At 37.3% G+C, this 25551-nt stretch overlaps 1 protein-coding gene across 1 annotated transcript in view; it reads left to right on the top strand.

Annotated features, from left to right (window-relative positions):
* AK9 (adenylate kinase 9) overlaps nucleotides 1-25551 on the top strand; it is a 131158-nt gene that overhangs the window by 9083 nt on the left and 96524 nt on the right. The window contains 8 exon segments of the mRNA XM_086707568.1: nucleotides 1956-2083; nucleotides 3371-3434; nucleotides 5438-5490; nucleotides 5590-5686; nucleotides 12947-13059; nucleotides 15826-16014; nucleotides 20474-20602; nucleotides 23443-23517. Coding sequence (XP_086563694.1) covers nucleotides 1967-2083; nucleotides 3371-3434; nucleotides 5438-5490; nucleotides 5590-5686; nucleotides 12947-13059; nucleotides 15826-16014; nucleotides 20474-20602; nucleotides 23443-23517 — 837 coding nt within the window. The 5' untranslated portion in view covers nucleotides 1956-1966.

The following is a 25551-nucleotide window of genomic DNA, read 5'->3' as shown; positions in this document are numbered from 1 at the left end:
TCAACAACCTTGAGTTCCTGGGGAAAGCCCAACTTGGTCATGATGTTATTACCTTGTTCATATATTCCTGGATTCAGTTAGCTAATGTTTTGATTAGGATTTTTAAAATCTTGTTCATGAATGAAACTGGTACATAATTTTGCTTTCTCACACTCTCTCTCATTTAGGTAAAGGTTATATGAGATACGTAAACTAATGTTAGAAGTCTCCACTTTATCTTTTCTCTGTATCTGGAAGCTTGTACGTCCGGAACTCTTCAAAAAACCATCTGGTTTCTTTTATTTTTTCCCCAAAGACACAATTTATTTTCAAACGAAAGAAGCCAAGGAGACTTTGGCTACCCCCATCCCCTTCCTGAGCAAAAACTGACAGAACAAGGGGGCTCTCCACCTCCTCATAAAGTCTTTGGTCAAAATAAACTATGAAATTGGGGCCCAGGGCCTCTGTAAAGACCCTGGCAGGGCAGAGGCCTCTCTAAGAGAAACACACTAAGCCCCACCTTCTGGTCCTGCCACCCACTTTCCTCCAATGACACTTTTTGTGGGAAGATTTTTAGTTACTGACTCTGTTTCCTTATGGTTATAGAACCACTTAGGTTTCCTCTTTTTTTTTCTTGAGAAGTTGATTTTTCTAGGAATTTATCAATTCTTAGAAATAATATCAGTTTATTCGGGATAACCTTGTTTGTGGTATCCTCGCATTATCTATATTATATCTGCAGCATTGTTATTCTGTAGTCTATTTAAAGCACACTGCATCAGACATAAATCACATATCCTTCTCAAGGAATCAGGGAACTTTTTAAAAAGCTACCATGCACTTGGGGTGCCTGGGTGGCTTAGTCGGTTAAGCGTCCGACTTTGGTTCAGGTCATGATCTCACGGTTCGTGGGTTCAAGCCCCTCATCGGGCTCTGTGCTGACAGCTCAGAGCCTGGAGCCTGCTTTGGATTCTGTGTCTCCCTCTTTATCTGCCCCTCTCCCGCTCATGTTCTCTCTGTCTCTCAAAAATAAATAAACATTAAAAAAAAAACTACCATGCACTAGGCCACGAGGCAAGCCTTAACAAATTTCAAAGAGTTGAAAAATTGAAATCAGAGAACATACTCTGATTAACAAAAGTTAGAAATAAACAACAACAAAAATAGACAAATCTGTTTTGAGATATAAGAAACCATACTTCTAAAAACGTAATGTCTAATATTGTTTAATTGTGCCATCTGTTTTCTTTACTTGAACAATCTTGACAGAAGTTTTCTATTTTTACATTTTTTCAAAATACCGCTGTTTAGCTCTGGTGACCCTCTCTCTATATGTTTTCTATTTTATTAACTTTTAAAATATATTTTTCTATTTTTCCTGGGTTTTTTTTCCCCCTAACATCTTAAAAGTGGTGAGCTTATTTCATGTACTTTTCAGACTTTCTTTGGCTCTAATTCATTTAATGCTTCTAAATACTACTTTAGCTACATCTTATAAATATTGTTATATATATATTCTTTTTTTTTTTTCCAGTTCTACGTATTGGATTTGGATTTCTGTTAGACCCATTAGTAGTCCCTACACATGTACACACACACACGTGTGTGTATGTAACTGCATAATATATATATATGTGTGTGTATAGCATATGTAATTTGATCTTTAATTGAATACACACAAATATGTGTATGTTTGCATGTATGTATTTTTCCCTTAATTTAATCTCTCTGAAACATTTTGTTTTAGCTGTCTTGTACAATGTATAACTAGATTTTGCTTTTTGTCTCAAACTAAGCTTATTACTGTTTTAATAGAGGAGTTTAACTTTTTTGTCAGTATGGGAAAAATCCTTGTGTTTAGTGGTGTGGAATGGCTTTGGGGCTAAGTAAATTCTCAGGATATTCTCATTTTCCCTAACCTGCCTGCCTTTTCCAACTGAATTAGTCACTAAAAATCTTATTTTTTCTTATTGTAGTATTTTATATTATGAATTCTGAAGAGAATACAGAAGAGTATCCTTTTGCAGATATATTTAATGAAGATGAAGCTGAATATAACTTTTTGCTGTCTAAACCTGTTTGCTTTGTTATATTTGGGAAACCAGTAAGTTATCTCTTGTAACTTATTATTTAATTTTTTTTTATTTAAAAAATCATAATATTATGTTACCATACAAGAATGAAAACTACATAGTATGATGACTTCTTTGAGTGCTAGACTTTAGTTGTATGACTTAAAAACTAATATAATATTGGTGGTAATTTCATAGCTTTCTCTTCTCTTGTGCACTTATAATTGGAAAGGAACTGACATTGTACTTATCTTTGATTTTATATTATGAAGAAATTAATTAATCAAAACATTGCACCATGAAAATTGTTAGTAGTCTGTGATCCAGGTTATTTTAGACACAATTGACATATAAAATTTTCTGTGGAATTTGTTGTGAGACTCTCTGGGTATTTGAAGGCAAGACACTATGGAGTCAAACGGGGAGCCTCTCCCATTAATATCTGAAGCTACTGAGAGGCAATGTGCCTCACCTTTACTCAAAGTGCATTAGCAGACCTATATATTATCTTTCCACAAAATAAAAAGAAACCAAAAATGGCTGTCATAAGATAGCGTGCCTTTCTAGGCATTCCTAGTAAGGACCTCTAGATGAGAGGTATTTTTAGCCATTGAGCTAGTTGGTAGTTACCATTAGAGAAACTGAGCTGGTTAATTAAAGAGGCTCCCCAGAATAGCAGAGACCAAAGGCTAGATCCCATCCTTGATTTAATTTTATGTAGACCCTGGGACAGGTACCAAGAAATAGTTCCAGTAATTTTCATTATGTTTCTTAACATATAATAGAGTTTTAAGAGTCAACAGTAAGAGCAGTCAGGTACAAATGTTACTTCATTAAAGTGATCTTTTATCTTTAAAAGATGACACTTTTCATAGATGTCCATTAAGAAGGAATTTTTTGCTCTTGGAAGTTACTAAATGGAAGTCTGTCAAAACATTCATAGTTATAAACTTTAGAAAGGAAATAAAGTGACGGGTTTCAGTAGAATCACTATATGTATTCAAAATTACAAAATTTGATAATCAAAAGAGGACAGTACCTGTAATGCCATAATGGTACAGCTTCCTGGTTTCAGGGCTATTTTCTTAATTTAAAAATGTTATTTAAGTCATTTCATAAAATGTGGCAAATGTGACTCTTATAGAGAAAAATTATGCTATAAATATCTAAGGTCTGCTGTTCATTTTTTTTGTTGACAAAAAATTTACTTGATAATATTCATGTATTGTAACCATAAATATAATCTTTTAAATGTGAATATCTGTTTCTCTGGCAAATGACTGTTCTTTTGGGTTTTAAATAACATCTTTCTTCTTTAGGGGGTTGGGAAGACAACCTTAGCCCGTCAGATAACACAAGCATGGAAATGTATTCGTGTAGAAGGTAAATTTTACCTCCCCCCCCAATATTTTATTATAAAACTTTCAAATATGCATAAAAAGGTAAAGAATTGTACTATCTAGATTCTGTTATTAACATTTTGCCATAATTGCTTTATCACACATCACTATGAACCCAGTGAATATCATCTTCATAATATCATCTTCATAATCTTCATAGCATCAGACATATTTTGCCTTTCTGTTAGTCCTAGTTTTGTTCATAGACTTTAGGATGGTTTACGAAATGTCTTTGACTCCATTCTTCTGCCTCCAATTCTCTAATTTTCTCATTTAGACCTGCTGGGGACATGTGTGTTTTAAGTGTCTCCCTATGGAAGATGGGAAGAGAAGGAACGCTCACAGCTGCTCTTGGGAGCATGTTTCAAGACTTAATATTTTTGATGATAAATTTTATTTTTTATTTTGTTTTGCATTCTTTGCAGTATATAAAATGAGGACTGACATCTTTATATAAAATATTCTTTTAATCAATACAGCTCTATATGTCCTAATAGAAAAATAAGCAGAAGAATGAATAGCAATTCATAAAAGTAGAAATAGGGGCACCTGGGTGGCATGCTGGTTAAGCGTCCAACTCTTGATTTCAGCTCAGGTCATGATCTCACAATTCGTGGGATAAAGCCCTTCTTTGGGCTTCATGCTGACAGCATGGAGCCTGCTTAGGATTTTCTCTCTCCCTCTTTCTCTGCCTCTCCCCATACTCATGCTCTCTCTCTCAAAATAAACTTTTTTTTAAGTAGAAATAAAAATAGACAAATATAAGAAAAAAGAGTTTAACTCCATTTTTATTCAAAGAAATGCTAATTAAAATAACACTGATTCATATTCACCTATGAAACTGACAAGGAATCTTTAAAGTTCTTATAATCATTTTTGGCAAGAATGGTATGAAATGAGGATTCCATGTGCTGTTAATGAAATTGCAATCTGGTACAGCACAATCCATTGATTACTAGCAGCTGGGAACATAATTTCTGAGTCCTTCCCTAGGTCATGCCCCTGTCATTTCTGTCCCAGGATGTCTTCCACAAGGGATGGAATATTTCCTCTTAAAAAGGAAACAAATCATTGGAATTCTAACCTTAGGCCCCCTTTTTCTAATCAGTGCTTATCTATTTTTTACATTTCTTGATGGCATTCTTTCCTTTCATATAATCAGAGTGCAAAATTAATGGGTTCTAGATATAACTCTGTGGTTATAAAATTATCTGGACTATTACGATGAGCACTGGGTGTTGTAGGTAAATGATGAATCACTGAATTCTACTGAAACCAGTATTGCACTGTATGGTAACTAAACAGAGTTTAAACAAAAACTTAAAAAGAAAAAAAGAAAAAATAAAGGGTTTGACATAAAAAGAACTGGACTAATAATACTAGTGTATTCTTTTGAGTAACACTTTATAATTTCCAAATCACTGTCATATACACAATGTTATTTCATCCTCATATTCTCTTGCATATGATACAGGGCATAAGCATGCAAGGCCCAAAGTATTTAAGAAGTTAGCTTCCTCAAGATCCTTTAGCTATCCAGGGGCAGAGACAAGTTCTCTGTGGAATACTTTCTGCTGCCTCATGCTTTGGATAGGCTTAAATGACATAATGTATGTAAATGTGTTTTGTAAACTCTTAAAGTGATATACAAATATTTAACTAATCTTTAATTAACAAAATTAATCTTTGTTACCAGTTATAAAAGACACAAATATGGGGTGCCTGGGTGGCTCAGTTGGTTAAGTGTCCAACTCTTGGTTTCAGTTGGGGTCATGATCTCAGAGTTTGTGAGTTGGAGGCTGGCGTGGACAGCAGGGAGCCTCCTTGGGATTCTCTCTCTCTCTCTCTCTCTCTCTCTCTTCTTCTCCCCCACTCATGTACATGTTCTCTCTCAAAATAAATAAACTTAAAAATAAACACAAACGTGTTTCTTAATTTGGCAATTCTAATATCCGTTTGTGCTAACATTTTGAATTCATATTTTAGCTTTACCAATTTTGGAAGAACAGATTGCCAGTGAAACTGAATCAGGAGTTATGGTAAATCTAAGTCTCAAAGTTATTAGAAATTTTGTTTAAAAAAGCTCTGTATCACAAATATATTATATTCTAATGTGTGCTATCTGTGCATGTTCTTAGTTGCAATCAATGCTGCTCGGTGGTCAAAGCATTCCAGATGAACTCGTCATGAAGCTAATGTTGGAGAAGCTCAACTCCCTGGAAGTTTCTCACTTTGGTATGTTTATTTTTATAAATTGGTGGCTATCAAAGCAGCCTTAAAATTCATGCTTTAGCTGAGGCACACATAAGTTCTGGAGTTGCTCTTTCCTTTGCCCTCTTGCAGGAATCCCAGAGCCTGAGTTCAGTTAAGCGGTTTAGATGCTTTTCTTTGCTTGTTTACTTCATTATTCAGATTCAATTCAATTATTCAATATTCTTCAGATTCTACCCTTGTAGTGTAAATAAATAGATAAGTTTTAATTGTTCAATCTTCTGTGAGCATCATGTTTTCCAGCAGAAGCATCGACACTCTGCTGTGGTACTTCTCATGGTGGTGACAGCCTCTGCTGACTGCTTTCCCATTCATTCAGTTTTATTACTAAGTCCTGTCTATGGCTAGGCTTCTCTGCATTAACCCATACTTACAAGGCAGGAGTGGGAACTAGAATGGCACCAGCTTAGCCTCTGGCTCCAGATATTGGCAGGCTTCAGTCTGTTTATCCAGTCTACTCTCTCACTCTAGACCCAAGAAGTCTCTCTACATTCAAACAGATGCTCAGCAGGGGGTTGGGGCCTAATTTCTCAAGACAAAGACTACCGAAGCTCAGAATGACTAAACAGAAAAGAACAAATCCTGTGACATTTGCAAAAGAAGGAAGAAGAATAAAGATTTGCTGGGAAGAAAATCAGCTACCTGAAATAGATTTATTGAATGAAAGAAGAAAAACTTAGAAAGCTGCATTATAGAGAAGACATGGTGACTATTAAAATAGAGGGATAAAAATAAAATGCAGTAAAGTAAAAACCATGATTACAGAAGCAAATCAATAATGGAAGTAGCAAAAGCAACTTGTCACTGCAAACTATGTATCATTCGTATCTATAGGTAGAAAGATTTCTCTACATATAGATGATGTATGGAATAAACAATATCTATCCATCCATTCATATATATATATATCATCTCTTTAGTATATATATTGTATATATACTTACACTCTATCAGTCTTTCTGTTGTTCAGTGATAAAGAAGATGAACTTGGGAAAAACACCAAGAATGTGGGAGGTTAAATGAGTAAAAAGGTAAAAAGGACAATGACAGAATTCCAACACAGGTCAATAAGTGACCTTAAAAATCATGATGATTGAAACTGACACAATCATACAGATAGGTAGGCAAATATCTTTTTTGTTTACACTTCATCACACCTTACTTCTTGAAAAATTTAGAGTATTTTACATGGTCAACACAAAGATGGTATAAATTTATAAATATTGGCAAAAAGAGAAAGAAAAAAATGAAAAAATAAACCTACTCAGCTATGCCATTTATGATGGTCATAACCTTTTTAACCTCTTATGGAAAATGTCAAACAAAAGTAAAGAGATTATATAAAACTCCCCCCATGTATCCATCACCCGGCTTCAATGATAACTCTCATCTAATCTTGTTTTATGTAAACTACCCACATTTGTCCCAAACCTACTTTATTTTGAAACTAATTCATATCATATCAGTTCATCTTTAAATGCTTTAGTATATATCTCAGAAAGTTAAGGACTATTTTAAACCTAGTTTCACATTACCATACCTAAAAAATTAATAGTAAATCACCTACTAATCACTCTGTGATGTCATTATTTGCCTTGTATATTTTTTTTTCTAGCTGATTTTTGAGGTTTTTTTAATTTTTGTTTTGTTGTGTTTTGTTTTTGGAAGCAGGATCCAACCAAGTTTCACGCATTGCAATTGATTGGTATGTCTCAAATCCCTTTTAATGTATAAATGCCCTCTACCTCTTTCTATCACCTTGTGTTTTCTTTGTTGAAAAAGCTAGTTATATGTGTTTAATAAGAGTTTCCTACATTCTGGATTTTGCTGACTGCATCCCCTCGTAGCATTTAATGTATTCCTCTTTCCCCTAGACGTGCTGTGCACTGGTGTGTGTCCTGGGAGCTGGCAGTATAAGTGATTTCTTGAATCTGAGGGCCACACTCTCAGCATGTAATTGCATGCCTGTGCTCTAGGCATGCACATCTGGGCTCATTTAAGGGCTGTAGTGGGGGCAGGACCTAGAGCCTCTTCTGCCCAGACTCCCCTCACCTATTGTGTAACGTCCCCAGAGGAATTTCTGTGCAACCTGGCACTCTACTAAATGCAGTTTAAAAGTCTCTGCTCAGCAAGAATTCTTTCTGATGTCTAGTCCTACCCAACAGCCTGGTAGAAACAAAAATTGAAACAAAATTGGAAGTGAAGAGCTTTCAAAACAGGGATATTAACTCTGGCCAGGGTCTAGGTGAGGCTGGGTAATTGATGACTCTAAAATCCCTAAAGACAGATAGATGTGCACTGCTGGGAACACTGCCCAGTAGAGTATTGCCAGATTGAATCTTATTTTTTTTTTCTATACCAGAGCCTTTTATACTTGGAACTTTTATAGCTATTTAGAAGGAACTTACACAATCTATAATTATAATCCTTTCATTCACAACCTGTCATGCTGTGTTGGCCTTGGGCCAAAATCAGTTTCCTTGAACTACATCCTCACCCAAGAGAAAAAGGTAGAGCTAATGCCTGGGCATCCTAAGAAGTCCCTTTCTGCTCCCTGTTTCTGGACTCCAGAAAACTCGTTTTCTCCAGTAAGTGATAGACAGCCCTAATCTGGGCATTCCCTGCCCCAGGTGTATCACATAGTAGATTGTCTTGGAAGTCATTGGTCACCAGTGTATCCGCTCATATCAGGCTGGCATGACATCAGGTATATATTAGGGCTGGATGGACATAAGTTACCTGATGTCTCTGAATCTCACGTCACTTCAGTCTGAAAGCAGTAGCATGCCATCTTCAGTTTTGCAAAAGTGGGAATTCATTCTACTGAACCAGGAAGTGAGGACAAAGTGATGGCATGGGCCAGTCAGTTTCCCCTGGGCAGCCATATGGACAGTATTTCAGCTTTTCCTTGGTGGGGGTGATGCAGGCTGAGCACTAGACTGCAGAGTGTCTATTCTGCCCATGATAGTACATCAGAGCCTTGCAGCAAGGAGTGGTGTGAGGTCTTTCATTCCTCCATCTTCAGCATTGAGGGCAAGGGTTTGGTAACGGTGTCAAGGAGATACGGGACAGGGAGGGGAAGTCCTTATCTATGCTTCCATCTCCACACATGTCTCTGGGGTTAGAGAGGTTGGCAGTGGGGTTGGCAGCTCTGGTCCATCTATCAGGAAGTATCCTCATGATGTCTTTCCAGAATTGGGTCTAGAGAACTAAGCTCTTCCACTCTCCCACATCTCTTCCATAGATACATTCCTAGGGTCTGGATATTATGATGCTGGCTACCTCTCAATGGGTAAAGCCCTAAAACGCATCACTCAGAAAATTCAGGCAGCCCAAATACTGGCCTATCAGGTGAGAACCAAACACCATGGAAACAACCCATTTTTCTGCTGCTTCCACTAGGAAAGAGCAAGTTTTTTAAATTTTATTTTCGAGAGAGAAAGACAGACCGTGAGCAGGGAAGGGGGAGAGAGAGAGAGACAGACTCTAAAGCAGGCTGCAGGCTCTGAGCTGTCAGCACAGAGCCCGACATGGGGCTTGAACTTGTGAACCATGAGATTATGACCTGAGCCGAAGTCGGATGCTTAACTGATTGAGCCACCCAGGCGCCCCAAAAGAGACCAAGTTTTAAACTCATTCCAATATACATGTACACCTGAGGTGTAGGATACCTACAAACAGTTGCACTTGGAATGCCTGAGAAGCTGTTCAAGCACTGGCAGCGATTGTAGTAATACACAGGGTGCTGATGAGCACAGCACACAGAGTGTCAAGCTTCCATCATTCATTTGTAATACACAGATGTTGGGCAGCATTGCCAGCAGAGGGAATGAGAGGGACAGAAGTATTGTGTAATCCCCCTGTTGTTTAGAAGAGGAAGACATGAACTCTGGAGACGGATGTTCTCTGGCAGTATCTGATCAGGAGAGATGATCTGGACAAGAGTTGAATTCAACCTAGGGCTAGGCCATGCAGTCCCCTTCACCACAGTACTCACCCTCAAAATATGATGGCTTAATGCTAGCCATCACATCTCAATACCTTGACAAGTTCCAATAAGGTTGTTAATCAAGTGGAGGATGATTTAGCAATAGAATCCAAACCGAACTAGGGAAGGGGGAAGCCAGGGGAACAAAAAGCAAGAACAGCAGGAGGAGGCAAGTGGAGAAAGGTCTGGCCCAGTTCCTGAGACAGTGCCAATGCATGCAGTGGCTAAATTTTTGCAGGAGTGTGTTGGGTGCATTTAAGGAACCTTGAATAGAATGGATGCCTTAGCAAACCGTAAGAGAGTCTTAAATACAGAGAACAAACTGAGGGTTGATGGGAATGGGGTAAATGGGTAATGGGCATTAAGGAGGGCACATATTAGGATGAGCACTGGGTGTTATATGTAAGGGATAAATCACTGGGTTCTACTCCTGAAACCAAGACTACACTGTATGTTAACTAACTTGAGAATAAAAAAATAATAAAAAGAATGGATGCCTTAGAATACGACCATATTTCAGTCTTTTAAAGACAACAGCAAAAGCAAACAAATAAGCCAAGTTGGAAATTAAAGATTGTAGCAAGACGGGAGGGAATCATAATTATAGCTCATATATCCAGAACTAAAGATAATAAATCTCCCTTTCTGCCTTTTGAAGTCAAACTACTTAGGACTGCTTCTCTGGGTAGCATCCAATACATAGTGTTTGAAAAATCTTAGGAAAAATGCCTAAGAATTTCATGAGATTTTGGATTGCCATGATAGTTTTCGGTCTGCTTTTGTAAAATTGAAAAAAAGAGTATGTAATAAGCATGTTCTCAAGTGAGGATTTTGAGGTTGGCTTATTAGACACATTCATTCATCTATCAACAGATGCTTAATAACTGTTTCTTTAGTCATACTATTCTAGACATTGCATAGCAGTTCTCAAACTTTTTAGTTTTAAGACTCCTTCATACTTATAAGATTTGTTGAGGCCCCAAAAGAGCTTTTGCTTACGTGGGTTATATACATCAATATTTATCATATTAGAAATTAAAACTAAGAAATGTTTAAAATATTTGTTTAAAAATCATAACAAAACATCACATGTTTGCATTAATAGCATATTTTATTAAAAAAAATAATTGTAGGGGCGCCTGGGTGGCGCAGTCGGTTAAGCGTCCGACTTCAGCCAGGTCACGATCTCGCGGTCCGTGAGTTCGAGCCCCGCGTCAGGCTTTGGGCTGATGGCTCAGAGCCTGGAGCCTGTTTCCGATTCTGTGTCTCCCTCTCTCTCTGCCCCTCCCCCGTTCATGCTCTGTCTCTCTCTGTCCCAAAAATAAATAAACGTTGAAAAAAAAAATTTAATAAAAAAATAATTGTAATCTTTAAAACAAAAAACTTAGAAGAGTGGTATTGTTTTATATTTTTGCAAATCTCTTTAATGTCTGACTTAAGAGAAGACCTAGCTGGCTGTGTTCTCCTGTCTCCTTCTGCTTAATCTGTTGCAATTCATTGTTTCTGTTGAAATGTATGAGGAAAACCCAGTTTCACAGATACGTAGTTAGAAAAGGAAAGTATATTTTAATAGCCTTTAGAATAATTGATCCTACATCAAAACTCACCAAGGGTAAGTTTCTTAAAGGTTATTTACATTATAGAATCTGAAACCATATCAAGGACATTTTCTGACTCTGTTACATTAAAATCCGTTGGTCTAAGGGCACCTGAGTGGCTCAGTCAGTTAAGCATCTGAGTTTGGCTTAGGTCATGATCTCAGGCTTCCTGAGCCCTGCATGGGGCTCTCTGCTGTCAGCACAGAGCCTGCTTCAGATCCTCTGTTCCCCTCTCTGCCCGTCCCCCGCTTGTTCTCTCTCTCCCCTTCTATCAAAAATAAATAACCATTTAAAATAAATAAATAAAATCCATTGGTCTACCTTGAACTTGGAATGCATGCATGATTTGGAGGTGTACTATGCAGTAATTAATAGGAAAATATTAGTTCACTGAGTTGTGCAGATCTTCCAAATGTCAACACTTTTCATTATACAATACCAGAATATCACTTTTGTTAATTTCACCACCAAGTTCATCAAGAAAAGTTTAAGAAAAAATTTTTTTGATGTTTATTCATTTTTTGAGAGAGAGAGACGGAGCATGAGCAGGCGAGGGGCAGAGAGAGAGGGAGACACAAAATCTGAAGCAGGCTCCAGTCTCTGAGCTGTCAGCACAGAGCCTGATGCAGGGCCTGAACCCATGAACCATGAGATCATGACCTGGCCAAAGTCAGGTGCTTAACCAGCTGAGCCACCCAGGCACCCCCATCATCAAGAAAAGTTTTAAAAATCAGGAAGTTGTAAAGCTTATGGCAATAGATACATGTTTTCTAAAATTTGAGTTTTTGCTTGAATTTTATAATTGGCAACAAATACTGTCAGTTGAAATGACCAGCTCACTCCATTCACTTTTTATAAAATGTCTGCCAAATATCCAAAGCTGAATAACCATAATTTTTGTCCGTTCTTTCAAGAAAAAAAAAAGTCCTATTAAAACAGGAGAAAAATTGACCTAAGTCCTTTAATTCTGAGAAAATTGAGACTTTATTAACAAGAGAAAATTTTCTCAAGCATGAGAGTGACATGATTAAAGAAATATATTAAGGAAATTAATGTGATGATGGCAAACAGGGTGAATTTCCATGAGAAGATTTAGGTTTCTGGGTAGGAATGCAAGCCAGTAAGTGTGCTAAGCAAAAATCATGTTGATAATGTTCTGGTTTTTAAACTGTATGAGGAGGTTCATTGGTGTTTTATTGGTCCCCATAACTTATATAAATATTATGTACATATATATTCTATTATAAGATGCTAGCTTTAGAAAGAAAAGAATATACTACACAACCCCTATAGTATACCCTTACCATCATCACAGGGCTTTCCTAACTGTTCAAAGAATTACTAGCATGGAATTTCCTTCCCTAGGCCCCTCATGTGCTTAAAAGAAATTGATTTGGAATTTTTTAAGATGTTTCCTCCCAGCTCAGTGATTTTATTTATTATCAGAAAAACATTATTCATAGTTATACTTCATGTGGCAATAAACTTAACTATTAATTAAAAATATTTGACAGATGATTTTAAGATCTACATTAATATTCATCAATAAGCAAATGAGATTTACAAAGTAATAACAAATCCATGCTCTCATCTATTGGTGGCATTATAAAACTTTAAAAATTATGTTTTATTCAACAGGTTATATTGTCACTGAACTACCATCACTTTCACAGGATGCCATAACTACTTTGCAGCAAATAGAATTAATTAAAAATTTAAATTTGAAACCTGATATAATAATCAATATTAAGGTAAGTTATTTTTCTACCATAGCGAACCATTTTTTTTAACAGTGGTGGAATTCAAGGAGTATCTTCAAAAATACTAAGTAGTTAAGGAAATAACTGTTTAAGTGTCCAATGTCTTAAATGTTTGTTTTTGAGGAAAGAGAGAGAGAACGGGCAAGGGAAGGGCATAGATAAAGGGGGGCAGGAGAACTAAGCAGGCTCTGAGCTGTCAGTGCAGAGCCCAATGTGAGGCTAGATCTCAGAACCATGAGATCGTGACCTGAGCCAAAGTTAGATGCTTACTCGACCCAGCCACCCAGGCGCCCCAAGGAAATAGCAATTTATGTATCAATCATAGGGACTGAGTTATTCCTTCTCATGCCTCTGTGCTTTTACACCTGCAGCTCCATCCAAAGGAAATCCCTCCCGGCCTTTTCTTTTTTTTTTTTTTTTTTTTTTTTCAATGTTATTTTTATTTTTGGGACAGGGAGAGACAGAGCATGAACGGGGGAGGGGCAGAGAGAGAGGGAGACACAGAATCGGAAACAGGCTCCAGGCTCTGAGCCATCAGCCCAGAGCCTGACGCGGGGCTCGAACTCACGGACCGCGAGATCGTGACCTGGCTGAAGTCGGACGCTTAACTGACTGCGCCACCCAGGCGCCCCCTCCCGGCCTTTTCAATAGGCTTAATCATAGTCATCTTTTGAAAGTCAGTTCAGGCATCATCTGTTTCCCTGCTGACCACCTCTTCCACACCAACACACATATTAACTAACTCATTCTCTCTCATTCTTTCTCTTTCACTCTCACTTTCTCCTTCTCTCTCTCCCTCCACCTCCTCTCCCTCTCTCTTCCTCCATGTCCCCTATACTTTACTACAGGAAAGTTAAATACTTCTCTGATGACCATTCACGTTGCTCTCCTTATCATAATATCTTATTGTAATTGTCTGTTTTCTTCCGGACTCTGCCTTACTCGAAGGCAAGAACTATGTCTTACTCATATAAACATCAACTAGCACAAGATAGTGTACCTAGTAGACACCTGATAAGTTTGACAATTAAATACAATGAAAGAAGGAGCAAATGATTTGGTCATATGAATGTTAAAGAACATCATTCAGCCTTGATTAAGAGTCAGGCTGAGTCCTATCCCCAATCTCTCTATCAACAGAATTTGGCAAATCACATTTAAGAGACTCGATTTCTTCTTTACAAAAATAGTAACTGCTTTATATGAGAATAAGACTTCAGTGAGGCCAAGTCTGTTTTTTATATGAAAATTGATTATAAGCTTTTATATTCACAACTGCCTGGTTCCCCAAAAGTTTTGACAGCTCAAGATAAATGGGATGATTCTCAGCTCAGATGTTGGGACAGGGTTAGCTGTGAGAGAGAAGAGGTATTGCAGTGCTGAGCGTGGTATAATCTGCAGCCTGCCACAGGTTGTGGTTGGAGACTGATCAGAATTCCTGCATGGACCTTGAGAGTGTCACACATGTGAACGTGTGGTATAAGGGAGAGAAGAAAAGATCTCAGACAACTAAAACCAAATATAAAGTCTAAGCCCTGGAAAACATAGATTGTATAGAACAAGAGTGTACAGATATACAGACCATTACCCTCCAAATGTTTACTAAATTTGGGGCATAACTTCTGAGTTTGATAAGCCAAAGTAGAAAGAGGAAATGTGACCATTTATATAAAATTCACATTGTCCATGAAAAGACAAGCCACTCCTCAGGAAGAAACAAAATGAGAGGAATTAGAATTAAACTTTTAAATAAGAGAAATATCTTACATGGGTCTCAATATAAAAGATCGTTAACATAGAGAATGAAGCCCTTCACCGTTTTTATGTTTTAAGTGTGATAGTGGGTATCCAAGGAAGTTTTCTATGACTAGAATGTCATCAGAGGCCTAATGTGAGACAGAGCTCAGTACAACACACATTTCTCTGATGGTTTGTCCTTATTTGGGCATAAATCTTGGAATTTCTAGAGCAGAAATTCTTAGCCTGGGATCTATGAATCCTTAAGCATCTATGAAATAATAACATTTAATTATATTAATAATACATAAATTATAATAATATGAAATTACTTTATTGTGTATGTCTGCTTTCTGAAGCAAAAGCCAATGGCTTTCCTCGTATTCTCAAGGGGTCTGTATTACAAAAAAAAAAAAAAAAAAAAGATGGCACAGGGCCAGTGATCTACTATAGCAGTGGTTCGCAGAGTACGGTCCCAGAGCCAACTGCACCAGCAGCCCTCAGAAGTTTGTTAGAAAAACATATTCTCAGAAACCACCCCAAAATGAGTCAAGAACTCTAGGGAGTGGCATTCAGCTATCTGTGTTGCAAAGCCCTCTACATGAGTCTGATGCCCACTGAAGTTTGAAGACCACTGCTCTGAGGCATGTCCTTCAGACTCACCCTTATGGTAGTCAGTTTCTGCAAGTGAAAATAGGAGACAGCTGAAGGCAGTCGTCTCTGTCAAGGGCCCACAGTATGGTTATTCTGGGTTGCTGAGTAAGGAAGGGCAAATACTCATTATAAAGATGATCCGAGTGGATTGAAACCTTTCTTGTGAAAAATTAGGAAGCCTGTAGAAGTCTGGCCTCAATAAATACCCATCCCATCTCCACATAGAGATGGCCTAAAGAAATCAGAAAATGAACAAGGAAAGTTCTAAAGTTTCCTGCTTCCTTTGTTTCTTAAAGTGTGGTGCATGCACTGTCAGCATCAGAATCACTGAAGATGCTTGTTAAAATTACTAATGTTGTTCCTTAGTGCCCCGACTACGATTTATGCCAAAGAATTTCTGGGCAAAGGCAGCACAGTAGTACAGGGTACATATACAGAAGAGATCAGTGGGATCCTGAAGTCATTGAAAATCGCAGGAAAAAGAGGAAAGAAGCCCAAAAAGAAGGAAAAGGAGAAGAGGAAGGGGAAGAGGAAGAAGAGCAAGAAGAAGAAGAGGTAACATCCTAATACCATATACTACACTTTTAAATTTGCTACAATTAAATTAAACAATAGCAAGGATAGAGAAAATTACATTTCCTTTAAATTTTCGTTAAGTCTGGAGGAAATAGAAAAAATATTTCATGTTTTTAAGAACTATTAGATCATAATCTAGAGGCCATCAAGTTCAACCTTCTTGTGAATATGGAAGTCCTTCCACATCCTGACAGCTAATCAGCTTCATGTCATAGCAACAGAGACTGATTTGTCACCTACTGTGTGTCAAGCACTATGCAAGCTAGAATGAGAAGTCAGAGCAATAAAAAACAAAGGGTAATATGGGGAGCAAGTAGCCCAGGCATAATCCAGTTTATGAAATTAACATAATCCCAATTCCAATGTCTAGCAAAGAGCACGTGAAACAAAAATCGAAAGCCCAATTCACGTATACATGTTATTATAATAATCCTAAAGTCAGCATAATGCAATGGAGCATCAAAAGAATTTTCTACCATGACTTAATGAGGGAAAATTTGATGTGAAGAAATCTGTTAACAGGTGATGGGCTAGATTTGGTCCACCGGGGCATGTGGGCCACAGTTTGCCAATCCCTGCTGTACTGAAATATACCTGTGATCTCTGTTATAAATTAATTTATAATTTTTAAAGACCTTCATATATTTTTGTAATTGCTACAATTTACAATTTATTATAAATGTATTATAAATAAATAGTATTTCTACTAGGGCAAAGTCAGATATTAATTTATAGATGGATACATTGCAAATCATTTGTCCAGTAAAAAAGATAACCCTCAAAGGTTACAATTTTATTGACTCATAAGATATTAAGCGTACATTCATATGCAACTTTTTAGTCTTATTTCAGTGATAAGATATACCTCAGCTTTGTCATCCTGTTGGTTTCCTCACTAATGGGTTAAATGAATCTTTGACATTGTTCTTTAGTCGTAGATCTTAAATGTTCTCATCACAAGAAAAAAAGTTGTAACTGTGTATGGTGATGAATGTTAACCAGACTTATTACGGTGGTCACTTCTCAATATATACAAATATTGAATCATTATGCTGTACACCTGAAGTGAATCTAATATTCTATGTCAATTATACCTCAATTTTTATTTTTTTAATTTAATCTTTATTTTTGAGAGAGAAAAACAGCACAAGTGGGGGAGGGGTAGAGAGAGAGAGAGGGAGACACAGACTCTTAAACAGGCTCTGAGCCGTCAGCACAGGGCCCGATGTGGGGCTTGAACTTACAAACTGCAAGATCATGACCTGAGCCGAAGTCAGACGCTCAACCGACTGAGCCACCCAGGCGCCCCATATCTCAATTTTTAAAACCATTTCAAATGCTAAAAGAATCTTCCCTGTGCAAATAAGGCACTAGGCCATAGCCAACATCTATTCTATATTTTCTTTTTAAAAAAGAAAACCTCATAGCAAATGGGAATGAAAGTGGGTCATTTTAGTATGAATAAAGCACACCATCTTAAATCAAAGATAGTGAGATAGAGGAGTCACTGCCCACTTAGTTACAGGGGTCGCAGTTATGTCAGTTTGTGATGTCGGTCAGGAACATAATCAGGAAGAGTGAGGACTGGGGTAGGCTAGGACTACACTATTCAATATAGTAGCCACTAGTCCTATGTGGCTATTTAACTTCAAATTAATTAAAATGATATAAAATTTAAAATTTAGTTTCTCTTAGTAACACTAGCCATATTTCAAGTGCTCATGACCAAATATGGCTGTGTCTTCCAAATTGGACAGCACAGATACACAACATTTCCATTATTGCAGGAAGTTCCACTGGACAGCTAGAGGGTTCATGCCCTTCTTCAGAGGACAGTTGCCTCTCAGCTCCAGCCCAGACAACTATTGTCATGTGGGAATGCCAACCTAGTCTTACCAGGTGGTGTGGTTTCTCCAGAGAATCCAAAATCAGCATTTAAAAATAAAAGTAGTTGGCAACTAATCCAAAATTTCAAAAACACAATGTAGGCCAATGCTGTGGGATATAATCAAATTAACGTCCTCAGACTGAACTCAGTCCCAGGGGCCTGGTTTGCTACGATGTCTGCCTAGAAGCACAGCCATGTTCAGAAGTCAAACATGCAAACATGCTGCCCCCCTTGGGTTGATGGCCAATATCGGCATGAAAGCGTTCACCCTTATATATACATAAATATAAACAATGTGCCTTAACTGCTGTAATAGCTTTGTATATGTTCTCTTGACTTCCACTTTCCTTGACCCTCTGCATCCATTCCATTCTTTGCAAAAGCCAGAGCCTTGTTTTAAAAATATGACCCTTGGGGAGCCTGGGTGGCTCAGTCAGTTGGGCATCCAACTTCGGCTCAGGTCATGATCTCGCAGTTTGTGAGTTGGAGCCCCATGTCGGGCTCTGTGCTGACAGCTCAGAGCCTGGAGCCTGCTTTGGATTCTGTGTCTCCCTCTCTCTCTGCTCCTCTTCCTCTCACACTCACTTTCTCTCTCAAAAATAAATAAACATAAAAAAAATAAAAATAAAAAAATAAAAATATGACCCTTAGTGACTTTCTATTACCTGTAGAGGAAAATTCAAACACCCTCGCATGGCTTACAAGGCCATGGACCTGGCCCCCCTGATCTTATCCCTCCCTGGCTGTCTCTCCCTGCATGTTCATTGTATTCCACCTATTCCATTGGCCTTCCAGTAGTCGTCACCTATTCTGGACTCAACCTCACCTCCAGCCTTTGCACTTACTGTTTCCTCTTCCCTCTGCCTACCACACTCTCTTCCAGACCTTTGTGTGCCTGCACCTTCTCCTTGCCCAGGTCCCACTCCATGGATAACATCCTCAGAGACCATCCAGGAAGAGACTATATATCCCAGCACTGTGATGGAAATGTAGTCCCACCATATGTAACTTTAAATGTGCTAGTAGACACTTTTTTTAAAAAGCAAAAAGATACAAGTGAAAATAATTTCAATGATATATTTTATTTAATCTAATATATCCAAAATATTATGTAAACATATAATCAACATAAAGATTCTGAGAGAGACATCTCTTTTTCATGCTAAGTTTTTGAAATTTGGTGCATTCCAATTCACATTTGGCAAATTTCACGTGCTCAGTAGGTCTGTATGGCTAGCAGCTATTGTGCTGGACAGCACAGGCCTACCTCTTTCCTCTGCTTTATCTTACCGCTTTCTGAAATTATGTTCTTTGTTTACTTGCTTATTATGTGTCCGCCCATTGTAAGCTCTATGCAGCAAGGACTATATCCCCTGTGCTTGTAACAGTGCTTGGCATACAGTAGGTGCCTAATAAGCTGTGTCCTAACTGGACACACAAGTGTGCCTATCTAGCCCTCTGCTAGAGAGAAAAGAAAAATATCATCTTTTGAAAAAGTCAGTGTATATTAAGCAATTTTGAAATGTGTAATCTTTGGTCTAGTAATTCTACTTTTAGGAACTCTTCTAAGGAAGAATATTAACAATATAAAGATTTATCTACAAAACTATTTGGTGAAATGTTATTTATACTTATGAAAAATTTGAAGTATTCTTGTTCAACTATAGAATAATGATCAAATAATCATGTATTTAGGGATATTAATCTATTATTCGACCACTAAAACAGTATGTAAGACATTACAAAAAGGTTATAAAGTGGCTTCTTTGATAGATGATTCAAATAGTATAAAATGTAGATGTATGTGCATTTGTAAAAACTAGAATTAGAAATTAGATAATGAATTATAAATAATAGGATAAATATGATCTTTAACACCAATGAGGCCTTGGGCTGAGAACTTTTATGTGTATGAGTCCCTCTGCCTTCAAATGTCACTTCTTCAGAGAACCCTTTCATGACCACCTGATATAAAATAGCACTTTTACCCATCACTCTCCATCTCCTCCACCCTGCATTTTTTCCCCTAGTCCTTATCACCACCCAACACATTTTGTATTTACTTGTCTACTTGTTTGTGCTCTGTCTTCCCCAGCTGGAATGTGCGCTCTGTGAGCCCCAGGCTCTTAGTTGATTTTGTTCACTGTTTTAGACACCTCAAGCTCCTAGAACAGTGCCTGGCACTCATCAATGAGTGAATTGATGAATGAATGAATGAATGAATGAATGAACGAATGAACTGGAAGCTCAGTAAATCTGATTTCTTCATTCTCTCTCTAAAAATCAGATATTCTTCCCTTACTCTTCCCTACTTCTTGAGGAGCAAATAAATAAATAAATAAGTATCCAAGTTAATTTAAAGTTTTATTCCATCTGATAAAGACCCCTTACGGTATTTAGTGTCTCTTAAATAAAAATCCTCAGTCTCCCTTCTACCTGCTTTTCTCACCCCAAAATGGCTTGTAAGTGTAAGGAGGGAGGGATGACACGGCTTGTGGATTAAGTAATCATTGACATAAAGATGTTAAAAATCTCATCTTTTTCATTTAGGCATTTATTGCAGAAATGCAGATGGTGGCTGAAATTCTTCAACACGTAGTCCAGAGACCTGAGGATTATTTAGAAAATATTGAGAACGTTGTTAAACTTTACAAGGAACTAATTCTTCATTCTTTAGAAGTAAGAACAAGATATATTGATGAAAATGGGAATATTGATATTTGTGTTCTATCACTGATGAAATAGCTTTCACATTTTTTCATCCCCCTGTATTATCTATCTGATTCTCCACCCCTTAGTTTGATAGAATGCTATTAGAATTAAGCTTGCCTTCCAAAGGCTGTTTCACAAAACAATATTATTTTACTCTTAATAAGCAGCAGTATTGTTGAAAAGTGATGTATGAACCGCATTTTTCAAAAGTCACTACAGGAATTTATTTATGGTCAGAAGTTGGAAAACCCATGTTAAAAGACTATTTTGTAAAGACATTTTCAATCTATAATTTATGGATTTATCAAAACAGCTGTACATTTTAAAAGGAACTGTTCGTTTATTTAAATTGCAATCTAAAAAATTATCCCCAGATTGGTTTCTATGGTTATCTCATTCAAAGCTGATTACATATAAACATGATTAAGGCCATTACATATTAGAATAAGACAGTTTTAATTAAAATAATTAGCATTTTAAAAATATGATTACTAAAGTTACAATTTGTGAAAAGCATATTTGATTATGGTCTAAAGTCCAGGATAGACTCTGCCAAATTTGTGTTGGGGATATTCAACAAACATTTATCAAATTTGGGTATTTGGCCACACACCATGCTGAGCAACAGGGTACAAAGACAAATAAAAAAACAGGACTCACATTGCCTCTTCCCATCTGATAGAGAAACTAAAAGAATCTATTTCATGCTTTTTTATGAAGTTTATATGTGTTTAAAGGCAAATGAGTGGATCGTTTTCATTTTCATTGTCCACCCCAAAAGAGGAGCCAAATTTAATTGTTTTCTTATGTATGACTTATTCCTCCCTACCTCCTTTTCTATCCCTGGCCTTTAAATTTTGCTTCTTAAGAGTAATTTGCATGTCTATCATGTTCTTTCTTCCTTCAACAGAAATATCCTGCAAACTCCTTAAGTGGCTGGCATTGGGTGTGAAATAAAGCATAATTAAAATCAGATTCAGAAAATTAGAAAACTACATTCATGGGCATGAGATAGTCTTTTTAAGGATAAGGACCAGGTCTTCCATCCTGGAAGCCAAAACTAGACTTTAAGCCGACATGACACTTGCTGAATAGTAAAATAATTGCCCTTTATGGTAATTTCGGTGTCCTGGTGTGTGTAGAGGAAGGTGGGAAAAGCCATAAAAGGTAGGAGCCTGCAATTCTAGTCTCCCCTGACCTGGCTCAGGTGTCAATTCACTTTGGAGGCCAAGATTACCAAAATTCAGTGCTCCTCCAAAAGACATGAGGAAAGCAAGTGGGAGGATCATTTTCTGGTTTATATCTTGCTTCACCAAGGCCAAGGCCTCATTCTTGCCTGTCTTTGAATCCCAACCTGACTCCTGGTCTGATGTGGTGCATGTATCTTTAGTCTTATACTTTGGCTTAGTAAGTCCACTCTTAATAATCCTGCTTAAGAAAAGAATCTGAAATCCAGAAAAGCATTATGTACTTCCTTGTTCAGAACATGGCTATTTGTGTTTAAATAAATAATATTGGCATAATGTGCTGTCTAAAAGAAAAAGAAGGGCTTAGAACCCAACCTCACATAATATTGTGAAAAACAAAATGCCTGCACAATTAAGGAGATGATTTGTTCAGATTATTGCAATAAGGAGAACATTCATTAATGAGAACCTTCTCATCAAGGAAAAGAAAGGGAGACCTGGGGTTTTATGGATGGAGGCAGGTAAGCAAAGGGGATATCCTCGAGTCTTAGGAAATGATGGAGAAGGATGAAGACATCTTATCTGAGTCCTTGAGAAAGGATAGAGATGGGTCCTACCTCTCAATCATCCCTACTTCCTGGAAATGCAGGGCTCAAATAGAGTTCATCATTGCCAATGTACAAACATAAAATCTGGCAGATTTTACATTTTAATATTAAAAACAAAAAATAATGGAAGAAAATTGAGAACATTAATATAATCTTGAGATAGAGAAAATCTAAGCAAGAGATCCAGAAGCAATGAAAACAGATATATTTTATTATAAAAATATTTTATTTTATAGAAGATTCCATAAGCAAAGTTAAGAGATAAATCTTTTTTGCCTTTAAAGGTAAAATATTTGAGGGGCGCCTCGGTGGCTCAGTCGGTTGAGCATCCTACTTTGACTCAGGTCATGATCTCGCAGTGAGTTCAAGCCCTGCGTCGGGCTTTGTGCTAACAGCTCAGAGCCTGGAGCCTGCTTCGGATTCTGTGCCTCCCTCTCTCTCTGCCCCTCCCATGTTCGTGCTGTGTCTCCCTCTGTCTCTCAATAATAAATAAACATTTAAAAAAAATTTTTTTAATAAAGGTAAAATATTTGTAATCGATATGGGTTAAAGACTTCCCATGAATGTTGGAGAAGAGAACAATCTAATAGAAAAATGCCCAGATGTCATGGTTAGACAGTGTTCAGAGATGGATATCTGAATACTGACCTCACCCATAGCCAGGGGAATAAAAAGTAGAACAAACCAATGTCATTTACAATTATCAGTTTGGCAGAAATTATTTTATGTATATATGCAGAGAGATAGACGCCCCCAAACATTTTCTATTTGGAAGGACTCTAAAACTTTGGTGGAAAGAAAAACTGGAAAAAAAAAACAGAAAAAATAAAATTCATGGTAAGAAGATTGGTTTAGGCTTTTGCAAAAGAGCACTTAAAATAATACACATTATATCATGCATAAAGCAAACAATTTAGCTTTAAAGATTTATTCATAGTATACTAAGATTCTGATCTTGTATTCAGTTTTGCCAAGGATCTGGATTATAAGGGATCTTTTCTATTTTTCGCAGGAAGTAATGGCTGAACACAATTCCCAGTATCTCATTGAGCTCGATGGAAATAAGCCCCCAGAGGAGCTCTTCATGGTAAGTGCAATGTTTAGTGAGAATATCCCACAGTTTGGAAAATCAAAAAGTTACTGACTGGATTGTACTTATCTTCATAAATATCAAAAATATATTTACATTTTAGTTTGTTTGAAAAATTCCTTTTGACACTTAAAAATTTGATGTTATATCTGTTCATCTATCCATATTTAAATCAAAAGTACATTTGAATTTAAAATCTCTGTGTGACGGGGCGCCTGGGTGGCTCAGTCGGTTGGGCGTCCGACTTCGGCTCAGGTCATGATCTCGCGGTCTGTGAGTTCGAGCCCTGCATCGGGCTCTGGGCTGACAGCTCAGAGCCTGGAGCCTGTTTCGAATTCTGTGTCTCCCTCTCTCTCTGACCCTCCCCTGCTCATGCTCTGTCTCTCTCTGTCTCAAAAATAAATAAATGTTAAAAAAAAATTTTTAAATCTCTGTGTGACAAAAAGTGTCTCAAATAACTGCCGATAAGCACATGATAAGATGCTTAACAGGAGCCATTAGGGAAATGCAAACCAAAACCATAATGAGATACCACTTCACATCACTAAAATGACTAACATTTAAAAAAAACCACAACAGTAGTAAGTGTTGGTGAGGATGTGGAAAAGTTGGAACCTTCATATATTGCTGGTGGGATTGTAAAATGGTGTGGCCACTTTGGAATAGTTTGGTAGTTCCTCAATAAGCTAACCATGGAATTACCACATGGCTCAGCAATCAACCTCTTGGTATCTATAGCCAAAATAGTTGAAAACAGGTGTTCAAACAAAAACTTGTCCATGAAGGTTCATAGCAGCACTAATCACAATAGCCAAAATGTTGAAACAAGCCAAATGCCACATATTGATGAATGGACAAATAAAATGTGGTGTACCTATACACTGGAATATTATTTGGCAATAAAACAGAATGGAGTTTTGATACATGCTACCACATGGATGAATCTTGAACACCTACTCGGTAAAATAAAAGTTACAAAAGGTCCTGTATGATTCCTTTTATATAAAATATCCAAAATAGACTGATCGATCAAAATAGAAAATAGAAAATAGAAAACAGTTGCTTGGGGTGAGGGTTGCCACAATGGGTGATCTCGGGATGAATGTGAAGTGATTACTAATGGATAAAGCGTTTCTTTTTGGGGTGATTAAAATGTTCTAGGATTAATTGTGGTGATGAGTGCACAAATCTAAATATACTAAAAACCATTTAATTTTAGCCATGCTATACTTTAAATGGATAAATTATACTTATGTGAAATGTATCTCAATGAAGCTTTTTTTTAAATAAAGAATATACTCCACACTGTATAGTCCATTCTACCTCACTGAACATTCTACACTCTCTCATCTGTAGAGCTGGAGAAAACCTGACCTCGCTCCTTCTGCACTCTTCTGTCTGCCCTACTAAGTGCTGTTACTATCCCAGACCTTTCCCCTGAATTCCATGCCTATATAATCAGCTGCTACTCGGTGTATCCAATTGGCTGTCTAGTAGTTATCTCAGATTTAACAAAAATCCCCAGATCCACCATCACCACCACCTGCCCCAGATACACTCCTGTCACAGGTTTCCCCTTTCAGTAAGCATCTAATCCACTCTTCAATCTGCTCTTCTCTTTTTTTTCACATCCCACACCCAAGCAGGTTTTTCCTTCAAAACATATCCAGAATTTGGATTTTACAAACCAGGACACTTTTCTCAAGGTAGAGGGCAGAAGCTCCAATAGGCCTTGGTTGAAACTTCCTAAGCCTGTTAAGGCTTCAATTGTCATTGGCACCCTGGTCTTCCTGCCTATTCCATTGGCCAAAACAAGTTACACGGAGAAGCTCAATATCAGTGGGATAGGGAAGTGTATTCTACCCACAGTGAACTAGGGAATTAAAAAGGGAAGGGAGAGAAGGGTAAATTAATGAACAAATAACACAATCCACCACAGATTACCATTGACCATCAGGACTTTGTCAGTCCACCATCTCTCATCTCAGAGTCTACGTTTCATGTTCTTCTGCATAATGTCCCTGTTAGTTT

Source organism: Puma concolor, chromosome B2 (assembly GCF_028749965.1).
Source record: "Puma concolor isolate L17-30 chromosome B2, mPumCon1.1.hap2, whole genome shotgun sequence".
Lineage (NCBI taxonomy): Eukaryota > Metazoa > Chordata > Mammalia > Carnivora > Felidae > Puma > Puma concolor.
Note: the sequence above shows the minus strand (reverse complement) of the source record. Positions and strands in the feature narration are given on the sequence as shown.